Source organism: Pelodiscus sinensis, chromosome 1 (genome assembly GCF_052426305.1).
Source record: "Pelodiscus sinensis isolate ZL-2025 chromosome 1, ASM5242630v1, whole genome shotgun sequence".
Classification (NCBI taxonomy): Eukaryota; Metazoa; Chordata; order Testudines; family Trionychidae; genus Pelodiscus; species Pelodiscus sinensis.
Window position 1 is genome coordinate 117,061,647 of NC_143052.1, and position 18,461 is coordinate 117,080,107.

General features: G+C 46.2%; 1 protein-coding gene and 1 long non-coding RNA gene across 2 annotated transcripts in view; one reads left to right on the forward strand and one right to left on the reverse strand.

Moving 5' to 3' along the window:
- Positions 1 to 5,461: 5,461 nt before the first annotated feature.
- Positions 5,462 to 15,888, reverse strand: LOC142818453 (uncharacterized). Its single transcript, XR_012895923.1, has 2 exons — positions 15,749 to 15,888; positions 5,462 to 5,729 (listed from the first exon to the last, which is right to left on the reverse strand). It is a non-coding gene; the product is annotated as an uncharacterized LOC142818453 (long non-coding RNA).
- Positions 14,501 to 18,461, forward strand: part of PDE3A (phosphodiesterase 3A) — a 376,204-nt gene continuing 372,243 nt past the window's right edge. The window contains exon 1 of the mRNA XM_006121290.5: positions 14,501 to 16,568. Coding sequence (XP_006121352.3) covers positions 15,585 to 16,568 — 984 coding nt within the window. The 5' untranslated portion in view covers positions 14,501 to 15,584. The remainder of the gene's footprint in view (positions 16,569 to 18,461) is intronic.

An 18,461-nucleotide genomic window follows, 5' to 3' on the forward strand; every position in this document is an offset into this window, starting at 1 on the left:
AGTGTTCATAGCCATAATTGAATTGTATTTTATTTTTATGATTTTAAATCAAATGTTATGCATCTCCTATAATCTTTAACTATGAATGGATTAATCTGATTATAAATTGATTCTGAATGATCCAAATGTGACTCTTCGTAATTCTGCTGAACAAAGGCTGGTATAACTTCCAAATCTGTGAACAGAACATGAATGCCCTTGTTTTGATGGCCTATATGTCTACAATAGGAATCCAAACTAGAGCAATATTTAACAGACTCCACAGAGATCACTGACAATATCTCCGGCCCGATCCTCAGTAACAGGATGGTTCCACAAAATAAAAGTAATGAAAGAGCAGCAATATTTAGATGAGTTTCTAAACACAAAATCAAAGTCCTCCTTCCTCAACTTTGAAATGCTTCCTTCCCTGATTGTTTTACCTCCACCCCAAAATGTCAGTCTCGGGGAGCTGACAGCCTGTGAGGGCCCCTACGCAAAGTGGGGGGAGGGCAGTAGCAGTGGTGGCAGCATGGAGCCCTGGGCAGCTTGAATCGCCAGGCCAAAGGGCAACTGCTGCCTTTCTCCACGCCCTATCAGTGGGCCTGGTCAATCTTACTCCATTCTTTTCCATTCCTCAACATAACCCTAGTTTCTCAGCCACACGCTTTACCTTTTTCCCTGTGTTCCCACCTTTGCTTTCCTACCTCTAATGTGACAACCCCAGGGAAATCATCCTATCAACACAGGCACCTTCCCTGGACAACCAGTGACCTCAGTCAGTGTGAGTGCCCTTTCTCTGCACGGGGCTTCTGAGATTAGAGCCACCCAGGTTTGTGAAGTCTACTCCCATTCCCCATCCTATTCAAGGTTTCTGGAATGTGCAGATGTAACCCACCAGTGAGTTCATATTGCAGTTCCCCTTTTTGCTGATTCACAAAGGATATGAGCTGACACAGTCCTCAGTCACAGAGTCTGGGCTCTTTTGTTCAAGCAATAGCATGTCTTGCTGTCATACTGGAAATGTTTACACTAGCACGTACTAATAATATTCCTTTGCCACTTCTCATGGGGTTGCTGAATGAAACTAAGAAGCGAATTACAGCAGGAACCATGAATAAGGAATGAATTACAGTAGACAACATGAAGAGGTAAGAAATTAAAGTTAAACACTCTTGTGCCCATGGAGCTAAATGAATGACAGGATGAGCCAAATTCAAACAGGATGTTCTGCAGCTGATTTCAATGGAATCTCACCTCCTTACACCAGGTCTGAATTTGGCCCATATAGGCCTGATTCTGCTAGAAGCTGACCACTTCTATAAGGTGCTAGATGCCCATAAATCCCTTTACAATAATTAATAATTGAAAGAATTCAGCACCTCATAGACAGGAGTAAGTCCTACAATTTTGATATGATCACTGTTAATATTATAATAAAATGTGTTACTAGTACAGGAATATGATATATACAACATCTACTTCGGATCAAAGTTACCTTTGAAACTATCTAAAGTGGAAGTTGCAATGTAATATTGTAGTTTTTTTTAAAAGGATAATGCTATTTATATCTATGAAATATTTGATATTAAAATAAATGTGTCTAGAATTGGCATCAATGAAAATTAGACCATCAATAAGACCAACTGAGATGTATGTATAAATTCTCTGTAAGTGACTGATTATAAACATCCGAAGTACAGGCTTACAAAACTCAAAAGTAACATTTTCAACACCGCTTAAACCCCATTTACAAAAGCGATTTTCAGTGAGATTTAGGCTAAGGCCTGGATTTTCAAAGGTATTTAGGAGTCCAAAGTATATAAGAATGGCCATACTGGGTCAGACCAAGGCTACGTCTATACTGCAAGCCTCTTGCGGAAGAGCAAATGCAAACGGAGTGCTCATTTGCATATTCAGCACTCTCGTTTGCATTTCTTCTTCCTTTCCCTTTTGTGCAAGCGGTTTTTGTGCAAAAAAGTGCTGTGTAGACAGCTCCTTTTTGCACAAAAAAACCCTTTTGCACAAGAGCTTTTTTTTGTTTTTTGGCTTTTACACAAAAGGGCATATGCAATGAGCGCTCTATTTGCATTTCCTCCTCTGCAAGAGGCTTGCAGTATAGATGTAGCCCAAAGGTCTATTCTAGCCCAGTGGCAGTGGCCAACGCCAGGTGCCCTAGAGGGAGTGAACAGTACAGGTAATCATCAAGTGATCCCTCTCCTGTAAAGTGCTTGTTGAGTTTGTAATGTTGGGTGAATTAATCGTTTGCAGATTCTGTAAGCAGTGTATTCACTCTAACACACCTTAATTTGGGGGCCATTTGGTCATTTATGGTGCCCTTTCACAGTGCTGGAACCATGGTACTTCAAGCTGTTACCTTCAGCCTGCATTCACACTCCTATTTAACTACAGATTTTATTTGAATTACTAGGAACAGAGCCCTTAAAATATATACATCTCATTTGCAAGACAATCCTGGCAATGGGCTGCAAATGTTTATAAATAACCATTCCCCACAAACTAATTATAAACCAAGTGTATGTACGCAAATATTTAAAACTAATCATAGTTGTCTGATAACATTTCTTTCAAAAATGATCTTTGTAACACATGATAAGATGAAACTGGCATACAGTACCATACCACATGTTAGTAAACATCACATGGTTTTCACGGTCATTTCTCAGTGCTGTCACCCAACAGGTTTGTGTTAAAGATGCAGTTTCAGCCTAAGCTTTGAATTTCCTTTCAATTATGGGTTTGTGACCTTCCAGTTGTTTACATACAGTATTTTATTTTAAGTTTTATAAAAATGTTTGCAGAGGGATTGGGTTAGTCACATAAATATCTGACAAGGGCAAGGTAGTTAAAAGTGATTCTTTAAGTGGAGTTGAAGTCTACTTGAAATCTGGCCTCATTCTGCAGATGTGTGTATAACTTTACTCACATGAGCAGAGCACTAACTTAAAGTTATGCATTTATGTTATTATCAGATTGGGGCCTTAGTGATCTATTAATTTCAGTGGTTTTGAACACAGGATATATTAAATATTTGTAAAATGTAATCTGGGTGCATAAATGGTAATCTCTAATTCAGAGATATATTAAAACAATTGTCAAATTTATTTTAATATACCTCAGATTATTTTGATTTGAAGACAAAAAAAAACTTAATAGTTTTAAATTTTGTATTTATTACTAAAAATACACCTCTGGAATGATTTGAACATTTTTCTCCAAAAATAATTGAATAATACCCGCTAACCACAACTTTAAGGATTCATATTTTTTAGAGATCTATAGTACAAGTGTCAATGCTTTCAGTTAGTCTTTTTGAACTTGTATGTGTAATATGTATTTCTGGCATAATTAGCCAATGCTAATTTTGCATTAGTAAATCAGATTTTCTGGGTCTGTCTTTCCACTGTTACTAATTTAGCTTAGCAGGTAAAAACAGAAGGTCCTGACTATCCAGAGTTGTTTCTACACTAAAAATACAAAAAAAATCAAATATTAACAAAAATTAATGTCTAAGGATTTAAAAATACATCCTACTTTTAATAATGCTTGCCATAGATATAGTCATTATAGGTCAATTCAACCCATTAATTTCAATGGAGTTGCATTAGAAACCAAGACTCAGTTTGTTCATACCATCTCCTGTTTTACTTAATTCTTCACAGCTCTCCTTGCACAATGACTAGGAATGCCGTTGCAAGTCCAGAGGAAAAGTAAAACAAATCTCTTCTTTAGAAGAATACATTTCTTAGGTGCCATAAAAAAGAGCTGATAATCATTTCCCATGGAACTGGTAGTGCAGTGTATGGTAGCCTGAACTTCCAGTGAACAGCCGTGCAATTGTGAACTCTCTGTTGCATTAGAACTAGCTGCCCTTTAATAGATAGTGTTAAGTAAGCACATTCTATAGAAGTTTGCATTTTAATAATTTGTTCATGATGAAGGTTTGATGACTGCTCCATAGTTAAAATCACATAAAGATTTGTATTTAAACTAGGGATTAAACCTAAGTGTTTTTTCTATTATTACACTAACCCTGATCTTGCATGATGCTCCTTCTGGGTGGGCAGCCATTAACTTTGTTGCATAAGAGCAGGGATCTACAAACATTTTAATGACTGCAGGTCCACACTAGTTTCACAGCTTCCTCAAATTTGCCAAACTTAGTCTTGGGTTGCAAGAACAATTTTTCTGAGAATTCATGAGTTACTTAATGTATTAATTATATGCATTCTGAAACGGGAAGTGTATACTTTCTTAAAATTCCTCTGGAAAATGTTTTATGGTGATTGAAAAAGTAACTCATTTGAAGACTTCCGCAAAAACTGAGGCATGGTCTATTTTAAGTTTTATTAACATGTAGATATTTATTAATATACTAGTCATAATGATTTCTATTTACTTCACAATGAAAGTCAATCGATATTTTCATTACTGAATGAAAATGGTGGAAGTATTTGTCATCAAATGTCTGCTCCATAATCTAGGATTTAATATTTTTAATTGTGTACTTAGTCCCCATGGTTGTGAAGAAAATCTTGACAATGTGAACCAATTAGACTTGCACAGTGGGCATCTCTTGAGTCTGCAGACAGCCTGAAATAATGTTATATCCTGGATGAAATGAAAAATGGTGCAATAAAGTGAACACTGGTAACTTCTGAAAAGGTTAGGATCACCGAATTAATGTAAAAGCTGCATTTGATACAGTGCTCATAGTGAAATATCCATGAAGTCAATGAGACTACCCATGTGCTTAAGTCCTTTGCTGGATCACGATCTTAATGCCCAATGGCTTATATGACAAATGTATCATCTAAATTTTGTTATTTAAATTGTGATGTGTTATGCCTAGTGAACTGTCACAAATTCAGCAGGACACTTGTGCTAAAACTTCCCCATGTGCTTAACTTCTCTGTTAGCTTGGTGCTTGATGATCAGTGGTTTGTTTGGTAAATATATATCATTTCAACTTTGATGGCTCAGGGCTGATCTGCACTAGAAAATTAGATAGACTTAGTATGTTGCTCAGAGGGTGTGAAAAAGCCATACCCCTGAGTGGCAAAGGTAAGGTGGCCTATGTCCCCTTGTAGATAGTACTAGGTAAATGGAAAAACTCTTCTGTTGACCTAGCTACCGCCTCTCAGTGAGATGAATTACTGACACCACTGGGAGAAACCCTCTCACCAGCATGTAGCTAGGGACTATGCTGAAGTACTACAGTCATAAACAGGGGCACTGTGAGAGTTTATTCATATATGTTTGTAAAGTGCTTTGTGGTCCTCACATGTTTCGTGGCTATAGAAACCCAAAACAGTGTCATCCTTAATACTCTATAAATACTGACTGCTGTCAGAAGGTAAGTAAATGGTACCTTAATTAATAAATTTCTGAAGATCCAGTTGTTATAAAATCATAGTCACAGTGTGTTTCCCAGCTGACAACAAATATTTGCTCAAAGTCATAAGGTGAAAAAATTTTAATTAAAAGAAAAAAGCAAATTACAAAAATGCATGAGCAGTCATTTCAAACGCAGTTCCTGAGTGCAGTGGCAGCCCGTCAATATAGGTGAACTAGGCAGTCGCCTAGGGCGCCAAGATAAACGGCTGTTAAGGGCTTTAGAGGCAGGGGCGCCAATCACGTGCCGATCGCGCATTTCGCTTAGGGTGCCAGTTGCCGGCAGCTCCTCTAGAGCCGCTCCTGCCTGAGTGTCACAGGTGTTCTTACTGTAGCTGGAATAAAAAGTGGTAAAACAGAAGCATTCTCTTTTGTCCCTCTGTCCCCCTCTAAACTGTCACCTATTATGTTAAAAGAGACAGGAGGAATTCTTTGGGGACATATGGACATTTTATTTTAATAGCAGTCACCTAGTTTCCTATAGGTGGGAAATATAATCCACCAGTAGAGGAAAGAGGCTGGGCTAAGTACATGTGGGTTTTAACTTTAGTGACATATTTAAGTGTTGACATCTATGGTGGCTGGTCCGGCTGGGCACACGACGCCCGCATCCTCTGGAACTCAGGACTGTTTCAGAGGTTGGAGGCGGGCACCTACTTCCCCCGGCGGGACTTGACTGTCGGGGATGTGCCAATGCCCATCTGCATCGTCGGGGACGCGGCCTACCTCCTGATGCCCTGGCTCATGCGGCCCTACATGGGGCAGCCGGACTAGAACCGGGCCCGGTTCAACGACCGCCTCAACCGGGCCCGAAACCCAGTGGAGCTGGCGTTTGGACGCTTAAAAACCCGCTTCCGTTGTTTGCTCACCCGTCTCGACATGGGTGAGCAGAATGCAACAGAGGTGCTGGCCGCGTGCTGCGTGCTCCACAATATTGTGGAGTGCAGTGGGGAGGCCTTCCTCCCTATATGGGTGGCAGCTGAGGCACAGACCTTGGACCAGCCCGACACAGCTGCCATCCGCCAGGCGCGCCAGGAGGCGGTGCGCATTAGAGAGACCCTGGTGGACATGTTTGCCCAAGCCCCGTAGCAGGGTCGCTTGGGTCACCCCAGACTACTCCGTCCCAGCTCCTACCCTTCCCCACCTCCTCCCCTTACGTCCCCCCCCCCCCCAATAGTAAAGCGTCGGGTCATAGCACATCGGCCGTCATCGAGTCTGTTCGTCGGGTGCGTCGGGCGTAGTTAGGGTTTTTCTTTTAAGTTAGGCTAGGGTTTAGGCCACCATCGCCTGTCCTGAAGAACAGCCAACAGGATTTGGGACTTGTGCGGAAGGCTCACGTCAGTGCCATCTTCAATGGATCTCCTGGCTCTTCCTCTCCTGAGGCCCGGAAGGACCAAAGGATTGAGGTGGCCAGCTTCGCTGTCATCGTCCGTCGAGGGATCTCCTGGCTCTTCCTCTCCTGAGGCCCGGAAGGGCCAAAGGATTGAGGTGGCCAGCAACACCACAATCGTCCTCCCTGCGCCTAGACTATGTTTTAGAATCTGTACTGTACTGCATCTTTTAACCATTTGTGCTTGTTTGTTGCTATGTAAATATAGTTTGTGGTTTACATCTTTACTGAAAAGTCTCAGTATTTCTTTATGCGCCGCAAACCAATGACCACTGAAAAAGGCCCCCCCCCCCCCCCCCGGTGATAGAGTCATGAATTTGTTGTCCACAGTTTGTAACCCTGTTAAATTGAAGTGGCTAATTGGCATCTCACATAATTTCTTTACAGTTACTAGAGGAACACAATAACCACACAAGATTCAAATGAAAACAGAACTTTTTATTTACAAAGGAGGGGCAGGGACCTTTAACTGGGAGAAGGAGGGGGAGACCTTTAACGGGGAGAAGGAGGGAGGGGACCTTAAACTGGGAGAAGGAGAGGGGGCAGTTACTGGGACGGGTGGCCCCTGCGAGCGCCCCTCTGGGGGCGGACCTGCCCACGATGGGCAGACCGCGTCGGGGCAGCCTGCACGCTGAGGTGGCCACGAGTAGGAGCACAAGTAGGAGCACGGTCAGGGTCAGGAGCAGGAGCAGGAGCATGGTCAGGGTCTGGAGCAGGAGCAGGGGCAGGGAGAGGAGCAGGAGCTGGGAGAGGAGCAGGGATAGGAGGGGGCATGGGCTGTGCTCCGGGAGGGATGGCGGGGCCATGCGGTCCGGCCATGCCTAGTGGATGGCATGTATTAAATGTGCCGTCAGGGTGCACATTGTGGCGCACATCTCGCGGCATTCCTCCAGGAACGCAGCCCATTCCTCCTGCCGCCACTCCTGGTCGCCCTGCACACGCTCCGCAATGGAGGTCTGGATCCCCTCCACCGCGGTGACATGACACCGAAGCAGCTGGTCCCGGTGTCGGAGCCTGGGCCTCCGGGCTTGGGCAGCTGGGGATGCCGCTGCTGCTGGAGTCGTGGGTCTGGTGCTGGGTCCCGCTGCAGGGAAGAGAAGAAAGGACGGGTCAGTCAGGCAGGCCGTCCACTGTCCCCACACCTCCATGCCCTCCACCCCAGAGCCCAGGTAACCGCACAGTTGTGGCTTGGGCCCACTCGGTTCCCCTTCTGCTCCCGTGTTGTATGTTGGCAAGGAGGACCGCCCCTGGGAGTAGGGTCCTCCCTCCAGTATTGTAAGCACCGGTCTGTATCCTGGCCCCGTGCAGGGCGGGAGGGTGCTTGTGCTGCGTTCACCTGTGGAACTCCCTGCCGGTGGTCACTGTGAAAAGCTTAGGGCTAATTAGTGGTGTTTGACAGGGAGCGAGATGCATCCCCATGGCAGTGCCTGGGAGCACACCTGTCAGTGGCGGTCTGGGCTCTCAGATCCCCTCGCGTGGGATATCTCCTGGACAGAACCAGAAGGGTGACTGGGTGGGGGGATGTCCCATCCTTGCAGCAAAACTCAGGGGCCCTTCTCCCTCCCACTATCCCTCCCACAAGCCTGGTAGCCCAGGGACAGGTGTGGCCACAGTGGGGACTTCCCTCGGGGAACCTGCCAAGGCACTGGGAGCAGGTGAGGGGCTCGGTGGGGGTCCACGGTCACAGGACTGTGACGCTGCGCTTATCCCAGGAGCAGCTGGCTGTGCCTCACAGCCAGGCATGGGACAGTGTGCTGTTCCCTGTGCTGCACCCCTTGGTGGAGCTGCGGGCTCTGGGCTGAGTCCCTGGGGCATCCACCCTTCCCCCTGGTCCCGCCGAATGTGTGCGAGGAGCACGGTCCCAGGCGTGCCCTGCAGCTGCCAGCCACGGCCACCTGCCGCTCGGTCACCAGGCTGCACGTGCTGCTAACTGCCTCATGCTACGCAGCGTGCAGCTCACGTGGCCTGAGTGACATGCTCTCCCCCTTCCCCCTCCCGGCACCTGGCTCTCCCTCCCCTCCGCCTGCCCCGCCCTTTGGGAGTGTAACCTTCAAAGACTCACCAATGGGTTTCCCCCCAGCCACAGAGGAGCTGCTGGAGGGGGCCTTCTGGGTGGCAACGCTGGCCTCCTCTCCCGACATGCCGCCACTGTCGTCTCCTTCCTCCGGCTCGGTGGGACGGTTGATGGGGGGGTGCTGGCAGGTGTCTACAGGGACAGCTGGGGCTTGCGGGGCTGGCTCGCCCAGAAAAGAGTGCAGCCTCTCGAAATAGGGGCAGGCATCGGGTCCTGCTCCCCTCCCCTCCGTGGCCCGCACGTACCCCAGCCGCAGCTCCTTCACCTTCGAGCGCACCTGTTTGCAGTTGCCGCTGGGGTGGCCTTGCTGGGCCAGGTTCCGTGCCAGACGGGTGTATAGCTCTGCATTCCGGTGGCAGGACTGGTCATGGAGACCCTCCTCCTCCTCCCCCAAGTCCAGGAGGGTCTCCAGCTCCCTGGGGGTCCAGGATGGGGCCCTGCATTTGCGGCCCCTGGGGGCTTCCTCCCCTGCCCCGGGTGACGGTGGCTGATGACCACCTGGAGCTGCCATGCCTGCGCTGAGGTGGCTGGGCAGCACAGTTGCCACGTGGCAGAGCTGGGAAGGGTGGTCTCCGGGGGGCTCCTGCCATGTGTGGCCAGTAGCATGCGGGCTCTTTAAGCCCTCGGGTTACGCAGAAGTCCGCGGCTTCTACGGGGTCTCCCGCCGTCCAAACCGCTTTTTTCCGTTTCTTCTGCTTTTCTGGAAAAGCTGTCCACACTGGCCCTTTTCCAGAAAAGCTTTTCCGGAAAAAGGACTTTTGCCCGAGCGGGAGCAGCGTAGTGTTTCCGGAAAAACGGCTGATTTTGTACAGTACAGCGTTGATGCTTTTCCGGAAATTCAAGCGGCCAGTGTAGACAGCTCGCAGCTTATTCCGGAAAAGCGGCTGATTTTCCGGAATAAGTGGCCCAGTGTAGACACACCTCAGGTGTTTATCGTTTTCTCCTAAGTGTTAACTTGTTAAATCGGTGGCTGATTTTGCTCCTGCACATTTGTAACTTGAAATACCCATTCTCATTTGGTTAACCAATTAATATCAATTTATTTACTAAATGGGTCATTTATTGTCTTTCAGGTTCCTTGATTGTTTTACCTTTGTTTATATCTAGATTATATTGCTAATAAATCCTTTTCAAGATTGCTTTCTTTACCTTGGCAGATTTCCTCTAGCAGTATCAGAGGGGTAGCCGTGTTAGTCTGACTCTGCAAAAGCGGCGAGGAGTCCTGTGGCACCTAATAGACTAACTGAAGTGTAGGAGCATAAGCTTTAGTGGGCAAAGGCCCACTTGCATCTGACGAAGTGGGTCTTTGCCCACAAAAGCTTATGCTCCTACACTTCAGTTAGTCTATAAGGTGCCACAGGACTCATCGCTGCTCCTCTAGCAGTGGCTCCCTAGTTAATATCCAAGAGAGCAGCCCTGAGACTGTTACACAGCATCTTCTTCCATCTCAGGGGTGTTTAAACTATAACCCAGAGCATAGTCCCCCCCCCCTTTTGTTGTCTGTTTAATACATTACAGCCTCATTTCTCTGTTCACCCTATTTTAAGAGAACAAATAATAGCTCTGATCTATCATTTGAATCACAAGAGGAAAAAGGAGAGTTTTTAAGAATTTAATTATTAAACGGCCACATTTGTGTTTTGCTATAATACTACCACCTACATTTGATAATTTCCTCTTCCTGTAATCACTACTGAAATGTGTCGGTGCTGAGGGACTCATCCTGAAAGGTGCTGAGCATCCTTAATTCATCCAATTCATTCATACAGAGCAATGCAGAGGGAAGACTTTTGACCAAAAACAGCCTACTAATAAAACAAGTGTCACTCTGTGAAGACAAGCCCACAATTCCCAAGGTCTCATTTAAAAGGACCCCTCCCCCAAGATTTAAATGCAGGCAATTCAATTTACCTATCATATCTCCAAACACAGAAGGGTTGAGCTTACTCCTTTGATTTGGAGCTGTGGTTCTAGGAAGTCTAAGTATTTTCACATCTGATGCTTAAATTACTGTTAATAACTCTATCATCAAGTCATCAAATTAACCTACCAAGACAAAGTAATCAATAGCTACATAGGATTCTACAGACTCTTCAAAACAGAAGGTGGCTAGCATTATTCTTGGAGAGATCTTGTTTTGCTTCACATAATGCTGGAAAAGTCATTTTTGGTAAAGTAGTTCCCTTTTTCAGTGAGGCCCATTTAGCTGTTAGGGCTCCATATAGACTCAGGGTCCTATCCATGCAGAGCTTAGTGCATGATGAAGGCCTTAGCTTAGTGTGTTTTAAAATTGCCCTGATATACAATCAGCTAGAAGGCATGCTACTGGAAACTAAAGCATTGCAATAGAAGGTGTTATATAAAAGCACCAAGGATATGATCCACAATGTGGATCACTTAAGTGCATAAGTCCCTTTTTAAGCACCAGTGTGATTTATAAAACACCTGCTCAATTGCTATCTCTAGATGTCTAAACTTCTGCCACTGCCCAGTCCTCTCCCTCCCACACAAATTTAATAGGGAAGTTACAAAATGTATTTACTACAGGTTTTTCTTATCTGCTTACTGTTAGCCTTTCTGATGTTACTAAGTTAGAGTAACAATCTATAAAGTAATAAAGCTGAGGTAAAGTGGAGTTTAAAATGAATGATGTTTGGTATGGAGGACAAGATCAAAGGTGTAATGGGTCCCAGCTGTGTGTGCTGTTGTCTAACATACAGGTTGAACCTCTTTAGTCCAGAGTCTTTGGCCTGACAACATCAATGGTGCAGCATGATTTTAGTTAGCCAGATGTCCACTTAATCATGAGTTTGGCCAAGTTTCTCACGGTCCCATAAAGTTTGTTTGCAGCCACCAGACCTGACTCTGTGTTCTGTTTTGTTATTTAGCTCTAAATGCCCTCTAAGGGTACATCTACACAGTGGGGCTATTTCGGGATACTGAAAGTATCCCAAAATAGCTAGCCTTCGTTTTTTGAACGCACCCATTATCTCAATGCCTATTTCGTCATTCCACAAGGGTTAAAGGTCATCTCAAAATAATGTTATTTCAAAATTTGGCACGATGTTGACACACCAAATTTAAAATTTGCTAATTTGAAATTCCATTGAAATAAGATACGCACTTGTGCTATGCAAATTAAATATCATATACGCTGTGTCTAGACTGGCCAGTTTTTCCAGAAAATCAGCCGCTTTTCCGGAAAAACTTACCAGCTGTCTACACTGGCCGCTTGAATTTCCGCAAAAGCACTGACTTCCTACTGTAAGAAATCAGTGCTTCTTGCGGAAATACTATTCTGCTCCCGTTCAGGCAAAAGTCCCTTTTGCGCAAAGCTTTTGCACAAAAGGGCCAGTGTAGACAGCTGAGATTTGTTTTCCTCAAAAAAGCCCTGATCGCGAAAATGGCGATTGGGGCTTTTTTGCGGAAAAGTATGTCTGGATTGGCCACGGACGCTTTTCAGCAAAAAGTGCTTTTGCGGAAAAGCGTCCGTGCCAATCTAGACACACTGTTCCGAAAATGCTGTTAATGGAAAACTTTTCCGTTAAAAGCATTTCCGGAAAATCATGCCAATCTAGATGCAGCCATAGTGTGTAGATGCATGCTAAGAGCTCAGTAAGCAGTGGCAGTGTTGGTAATGCTACTACACAATATAGACTTCATGTGGTTTGAAAATTTGGGTCCCAAGAGTGCTGGACTGAAAAGGTTCAACCTGTACTGGTTATATAAGACTGAATTCTGTGCACACTACAGGCATTTGCCACACTGAATTTGTTGACTCACAAATCATGAAGAGGCCTGTCTCTTTTAAATTAATAGAGGTGACAGGCATATAGCCCCCATTTTTTCTATAACCCTTGCCCTACAACAAAAGCCCTGGGGGGGACCTTCATACATGGTGTGCAGCCCAATGGTATTTTTATTTTTTACATAGGTGTAAGACTGCCTGCTCTACTGACAACAATAAATTGTAAATCTTTTCAGCAAGTTAGAGATTGGACCCTGACTGTAAAACAAAAACTCCATTACATTATTTGTAATGAATCCAACCCTCAAAACCAAACTTTACTGCCAATACTCGGGTTTCTTTCTCACCAAACTTTAAACATAAAAATGACAAATAAATCTAGATTACATATGATCTAGCTGAGAAAACTGTTATTTTAAAACCAACCTCGGTACATATGCCATATTTCTGGTCACAAAAAACACATTACACAAGAACTATCATTTCAGCCCATTAAAGTCAGGCATTATGGTGATATGCATGCTATTAAAATCCCAGATTTATCCATAAATAAATACACCACCTGATTCTATTTTCGGTCTTAAATCAGTGATTTACTTGCTGGGGGAGGAGCATGAAAACGCTTTTACCTAATCTGTTGATTTCCTGGCTCTAAATGTTCCCCTGCTGTCTCTGTGCTTTACATTATCATGTGCTAACTATATCCTTAGAAAAAGCAATTTACCTGATCCGGTAGCTTTGAGAGCTAAGAGTCTGCTACGTTTGCAAAGATTTCAATCTATGTGTAACTTAACTCATGAGGCCTGCTATCCATGCACCTAATTAAGTCTTTGCAGGATCTGGGTCTAATTGTTCCAGCTCCCTAAGCATTGTAGCAAGTGCTCTCCCCAAAAGGCACATCATGTTTGCAAGATTCTGAAGGTTTAACTGATGGTGCAGTTAGTTTGGAAAGAGGCGATTGGCCCCACAGTAGGGCTATATCTAGACTGGCATGATTTTCCGGAAATGCTTTTAACGGAAAAGTTTTCCGTTAAAAGCATTTTCGAAAAAGAGCGTCTAGATTGGCATGGACGCTTTTCCACAAAAGCACTTTTTGCGGAAAAGCATCTATGGCCAATCTAGACGCGCTTTTGTGCAAAAAAGCCCCGATTGCCATTTTCGCAATCTGGGCTTTTTTTGCGCAAAACAAATCTCAGATGTCTACACTGGCCCTTTTGCGCAAAACTTTTGTGCAAAAGGGACTTTTGCCCGAATGGAAGCAGCATAGTATTTCCGCAAAAAGCACTGATTTCTTACAGTAGGAAGTTAGTGCTTTTGCGGAAATTCAAGCGGCCAGTGTAGACAGCTGGCAAGTTTTTCCGGAAAAGTGGTTGATTTTCTGGAAAAGCGGCTGATTTTCTGGAAAAACTGGCCAGTCTAGACACAGCCTAGCAGACTGCAATACAGTAAGACAAAAAGGGGCCCAGTTTCTGCAAGCCCACCTGGCTGGGATGTTCTGGTTCCCACAAAGATAGATAGGGCTGGCTCTGGGGGCTGACATGAAGAAGCCCGCAAAAGCTCATGATACTATATAGAGCTACTCTCTAAGGTGCCCTAGGACTGCTCTTTGTTTTAAGTTACAGACTAACACAGCTATCCCTGTGGGTATCTTTTGATCTGAGGAAGTGGGTCTGGCCCACGAAAGCGCCTCACCTCATAAACCATCTTGTTAGTCTTTAAAGTGCTACCCAGTCCTGTCTTTTGTTACGGCTGTCCCTCTGCCACTCCCCCACCCCCTTAGCTCTGGTGGGCTAGGCTGGGCTCCTCTCTGCAAAGCGAAGTAAAAATTAATCTCGCTAAACGAGGGTGACTTTTTTTACTGCCGTGTAATTGCCCCCTCCCTGCCACTCGGATTTATGGCTTGATTGCTAACAGCCGCGGGCAGCCCAGGCTCTCCCGGTTGGCACCTCTCCGCTCGTGCAAAGCCGCCAGGCGGCCTGAGGCGATGCTCTTCCGCCCCGGCGCAGCAGCCAGGAGGCAGCAGCCCGCGCGGATCATCTGACGCCGAGTTCCCGGGGCCGAGGCAGCCAAGGGGCTCGCGCCGCTCGCTGCCCGCCCGGCTAGGGGGGTGGGAGCGGGGCAGCGTTTCCCGGGCAGTCGGAGGAGCGCAGCTGCCAACACCGCCCGCCGCCTCCTGCTTGTCCTACTCTGCCCCGGCTTCTTTAATGCGGGGGACTCGCCTCCCGTGAAGCGGGGTAGCCAACCCTGCCCCAAGCGGGAGGGAAAGCTGCTCCGAGAGCAGCCTTCCTCCTGCGGCTCCGTGTCTCTTCCCGGCACAACGTAGCAACTTTTTAACCCCCCCCCCCCCCGCCACCGTCCCCACTACCGGTTGCCTTTTATTTTTGCCGCCCCCGGCAATCTGCAATGCACAGGACTCTTCCTCCCCCCGGCCATGGGGCATGGCGAGCCACGGCTTCTGGCAGCGCTGGGGAGGACCGCCCGTGGAGCAAGGAAGAGTGAGCGCGGCAGAGAGCAGCGGGCAGGAGAAGGAAGCCCCCGGCCGAGCCGACCGTCCTTCCTGCAGCCCCATCCCGCTTCCCCCGGCACCTCCTTCCCAGGCAGCAGGAGTGCGGGGGAGCAGTGATGGCCTAGACATGAACCAGCGCTGCTGACTTTGTCCAGCGGCTTCTCCCTGGAGCGGCCACCCCACCCGGCCACCCTGTGGATTGGAAACCTGCAGCGATCGCGGAGGCCGAGCTGACCAACAAGGGCGAAAGAGGCTGTTGGAGCAGGGGGCAGGAGAGGGAGGCTGATTTCCCCCCACTGCCTTGCAAAATGCGGGGCTTTAACTTGAAAGCCTCTTCCTAGCCTTGCGCCTCTGTTTGCAACCGGGCTATTAATATTTGCAAGCTCTATAGGAACTTGGGGAGGCTCGCTCTGCTGGGGCGGTTAGGGGGTTGCCTGGTTGAGGGGGGTGGGCACGCAGGGACGCTGAAACTATGGCTCTGACCAGCGACTCTGCCAGTGTCCGGGGCAAGTCCAGCCGGGGCATTGGCGAGGAGAAAAGCCCAGCGGCAGGAGTAGGGTCCGAGTGCAATGGGTATTATTATGCGGAGGGGAAGCAGCAGCCTGGCGCTCAGCAGGGGCAAAAGGAAGACTCAACCTGCCAGCTCTGCTGGGGTGACCTGGTGCTGCAGAAAATCTGGAGCTCCTGGAAACTTTCCTCGGCTCTCTGCGCCGGATCCCTGTCCTTCTTGCTGGCTCTGGTGGTCAGGCTGGTCCGGGGGGAGATCGGCTGCGATCTGGAGGAGAAGGTGGCGGCGACGGAGGAAGAAGCAGCAAGAGGAGGAGAGTCGGGTGGCTTGCAGTTGCCCCCCGCAGGGCTCCCCGGTAGCAGCCACTTCCAGCTGATTCCTTGGCTGCATCCCATCGCTTTGCTCTTCAGCCTCATGTGTGCCTTCTTCTGGATGGGCTTGTACTTGCTGCGCTCCGGGGTCCGCCTGCACACAGCCGCCTTGCTGCTGGCCGCCTGCTGCTGGGGGGAAGCGATTGTCCAGATTGGGTTCGCAATAGGGGAGGATCACTTGCTCTCCTTCACCGCCACGGGGGTGGTGCTGAGCTGCTTGGCCACTGTGACATGGCTGGTGCTGCAGATGAGGCAGGGCGTCCTCATGATCGCCTTGACTAGCGCGGTCAGGACCACGTCCCTCGTCTCCTTAGAGAGGATCAAGGTCGCCTGGAGACCCTACCTGGCTTACTTGTTCGGGCTACTGGGCATACTCCTGGCCAGGTACGTGGATCAGCTCTTGCCCCATTGCGGGGTGGCGCCGCACCGAGAGATTTCTGGTGCCCAACTGGCCAAGGAAGAGGTCCCGGTGTTTAAGAGGAGGAGGAGGTCCAGCTCCATGATCTCTGCCGAGATGTCTAGCTGCAGCAGCAAGTCCCATCGGAGGACCTCCCTGCCCTGCATACCTAGGGAGCAGGTAAGGCGCGCTGAAAACCTTCACAATCGCAGGAGAGATCTTGGAGTCGGGGGGAAGGGGAAAGAAGGAAAACTAAGCTTGCGGGGTATTTTCACTAACTTTGGGTCGTGCGAGCAGACACTAGAAAACGTTTAGAACAAACACATGAAGCGTTGAAGTTGTCACAAACTTTTTTATTGGCTCCTTTGGCTGTATACCAGGGCGGCTGCATGCTTCCCACAAATCAGGAAAGTGGGATCTCTACCTGAAATTGAAGAGTTGGGGAGCCCCTATCCAATTCCAATTTTCTGCACCCGTATCTTTGTGCTTTAAATATCACTTTAATCTGATTTAGTAACACGTTTAGTTTTCAGCACTCTTGGTCGGCTTTATTTTATCTCCGCTCAGTAGAAGGGGTCTAGAAATCAGAGAGCCTTTATAGAGCAAGTCAAGCCTTGCTTCAAAGTTTCACTATATTAATGTAAAGTCTTGAGGTTTTTACCTGAAGATATTTTTCTAAACTTGGCCAAGAGTGTAGCTAGCTGTTGCTGGGCTGGCTCTAAATACTGCGGTGTATTTGTGTTATTTAAAGTCTAGGTTAGCCCAGGCTGGGGAAGCATTTAGCATCAATTACAAACAGTGATTTCTGAACTTTTTTTTTTTTGGTTTGTTGGAAGAGGGCATTAATTGTATTAAACTTTCACTGGTCCTTAAAGGGAGCTCATCTTTTTAAAATGAGCATATTTTTAGTACAGTTTGGGTCTAGGAGAAGCCGCTTGCCTAATGTATTGAGTGTGGCTTTTTTAAGAAGGGGCCTGCAGTAGATCAGTTGTCGTCTTAGCATTTGACTACTTGGCTGTTACTACACTTAAGTCATCAAGAAGTTTTATACCCTAGTTCTTCTGTCCATTGACACTATATATATTTTTTTATTTTGTAAAAACTGTCTGGTGTTTGAATTGAGGTGTGTTTTTTGTGTGCAAACGTTTTTTTCCTCCTTATGCTCTGGAAAGAGAAAAATACATGTAAGTACATGAACAAAATGAATATTGAATATCTTTATATTATAAACATAAAGGATTTCAGATTGACACCATTAACACTTACTTTTTGTACTTCAATTTGCGTTCCGAAGTTTTGAGACTTAACCTTAAACAGCAGAAGACTGTTTTTTCAATGGACTGAGTGTAACTGAGCATATTTGGAGTCAGTGTGACACTTGCCACTTATTTCCACCGAGGTTTCCCTTTTCACCACTGGGCAAATGGTGTTATATTTCCTTTTCCATTAGTATTAAAAATGACTTGGTGAACTGTGGCCAGCTAAAGCTTATTCTGTTATACTAAAGGCTTTCTTTCAGGTCCCTTGCTGGATAAGCAGTTAAGTATTTTCTAAGTAATGCCATCTAACCCTATGGTGTGGGTGGCTAGTTCAGGTCTGGAAATGGTTTGATTACATCTCTTTGTGGCTGTTTATGACACTTGCTAGAAGAGTACCTGATAGCCTATATACTTGAGGCATATTTTACAAGAAATGTGCTTATTTTATCTAAACACAAATGTTAAATAGCTACAATAAAATCCAACAGTGTGTGTGGGGGGGAAATTAGAAAATTGACTCAATTGTGACTTTTATTATGAATTATGTGAAAGCAATTAGGGTGTAAGAAACATTTGCAAATACAGTAACATAATAGAAAAAATGTTTACATTTTATTTCATGACAGACATTTCCAGTGGTTTCTTTCAGTAATCACATGTAATGTTTAGAATATTTTACCCCTTGATGCAGCACTTCAGACATGCTAGAAAGTTGTATTAAATTTAATCACTGATATGGTCTATTGATCTGTACTGTAGTTACTTTCTTTTGCTAATGAATAGATCACAAATCATCGTTATCATATGCAGTATT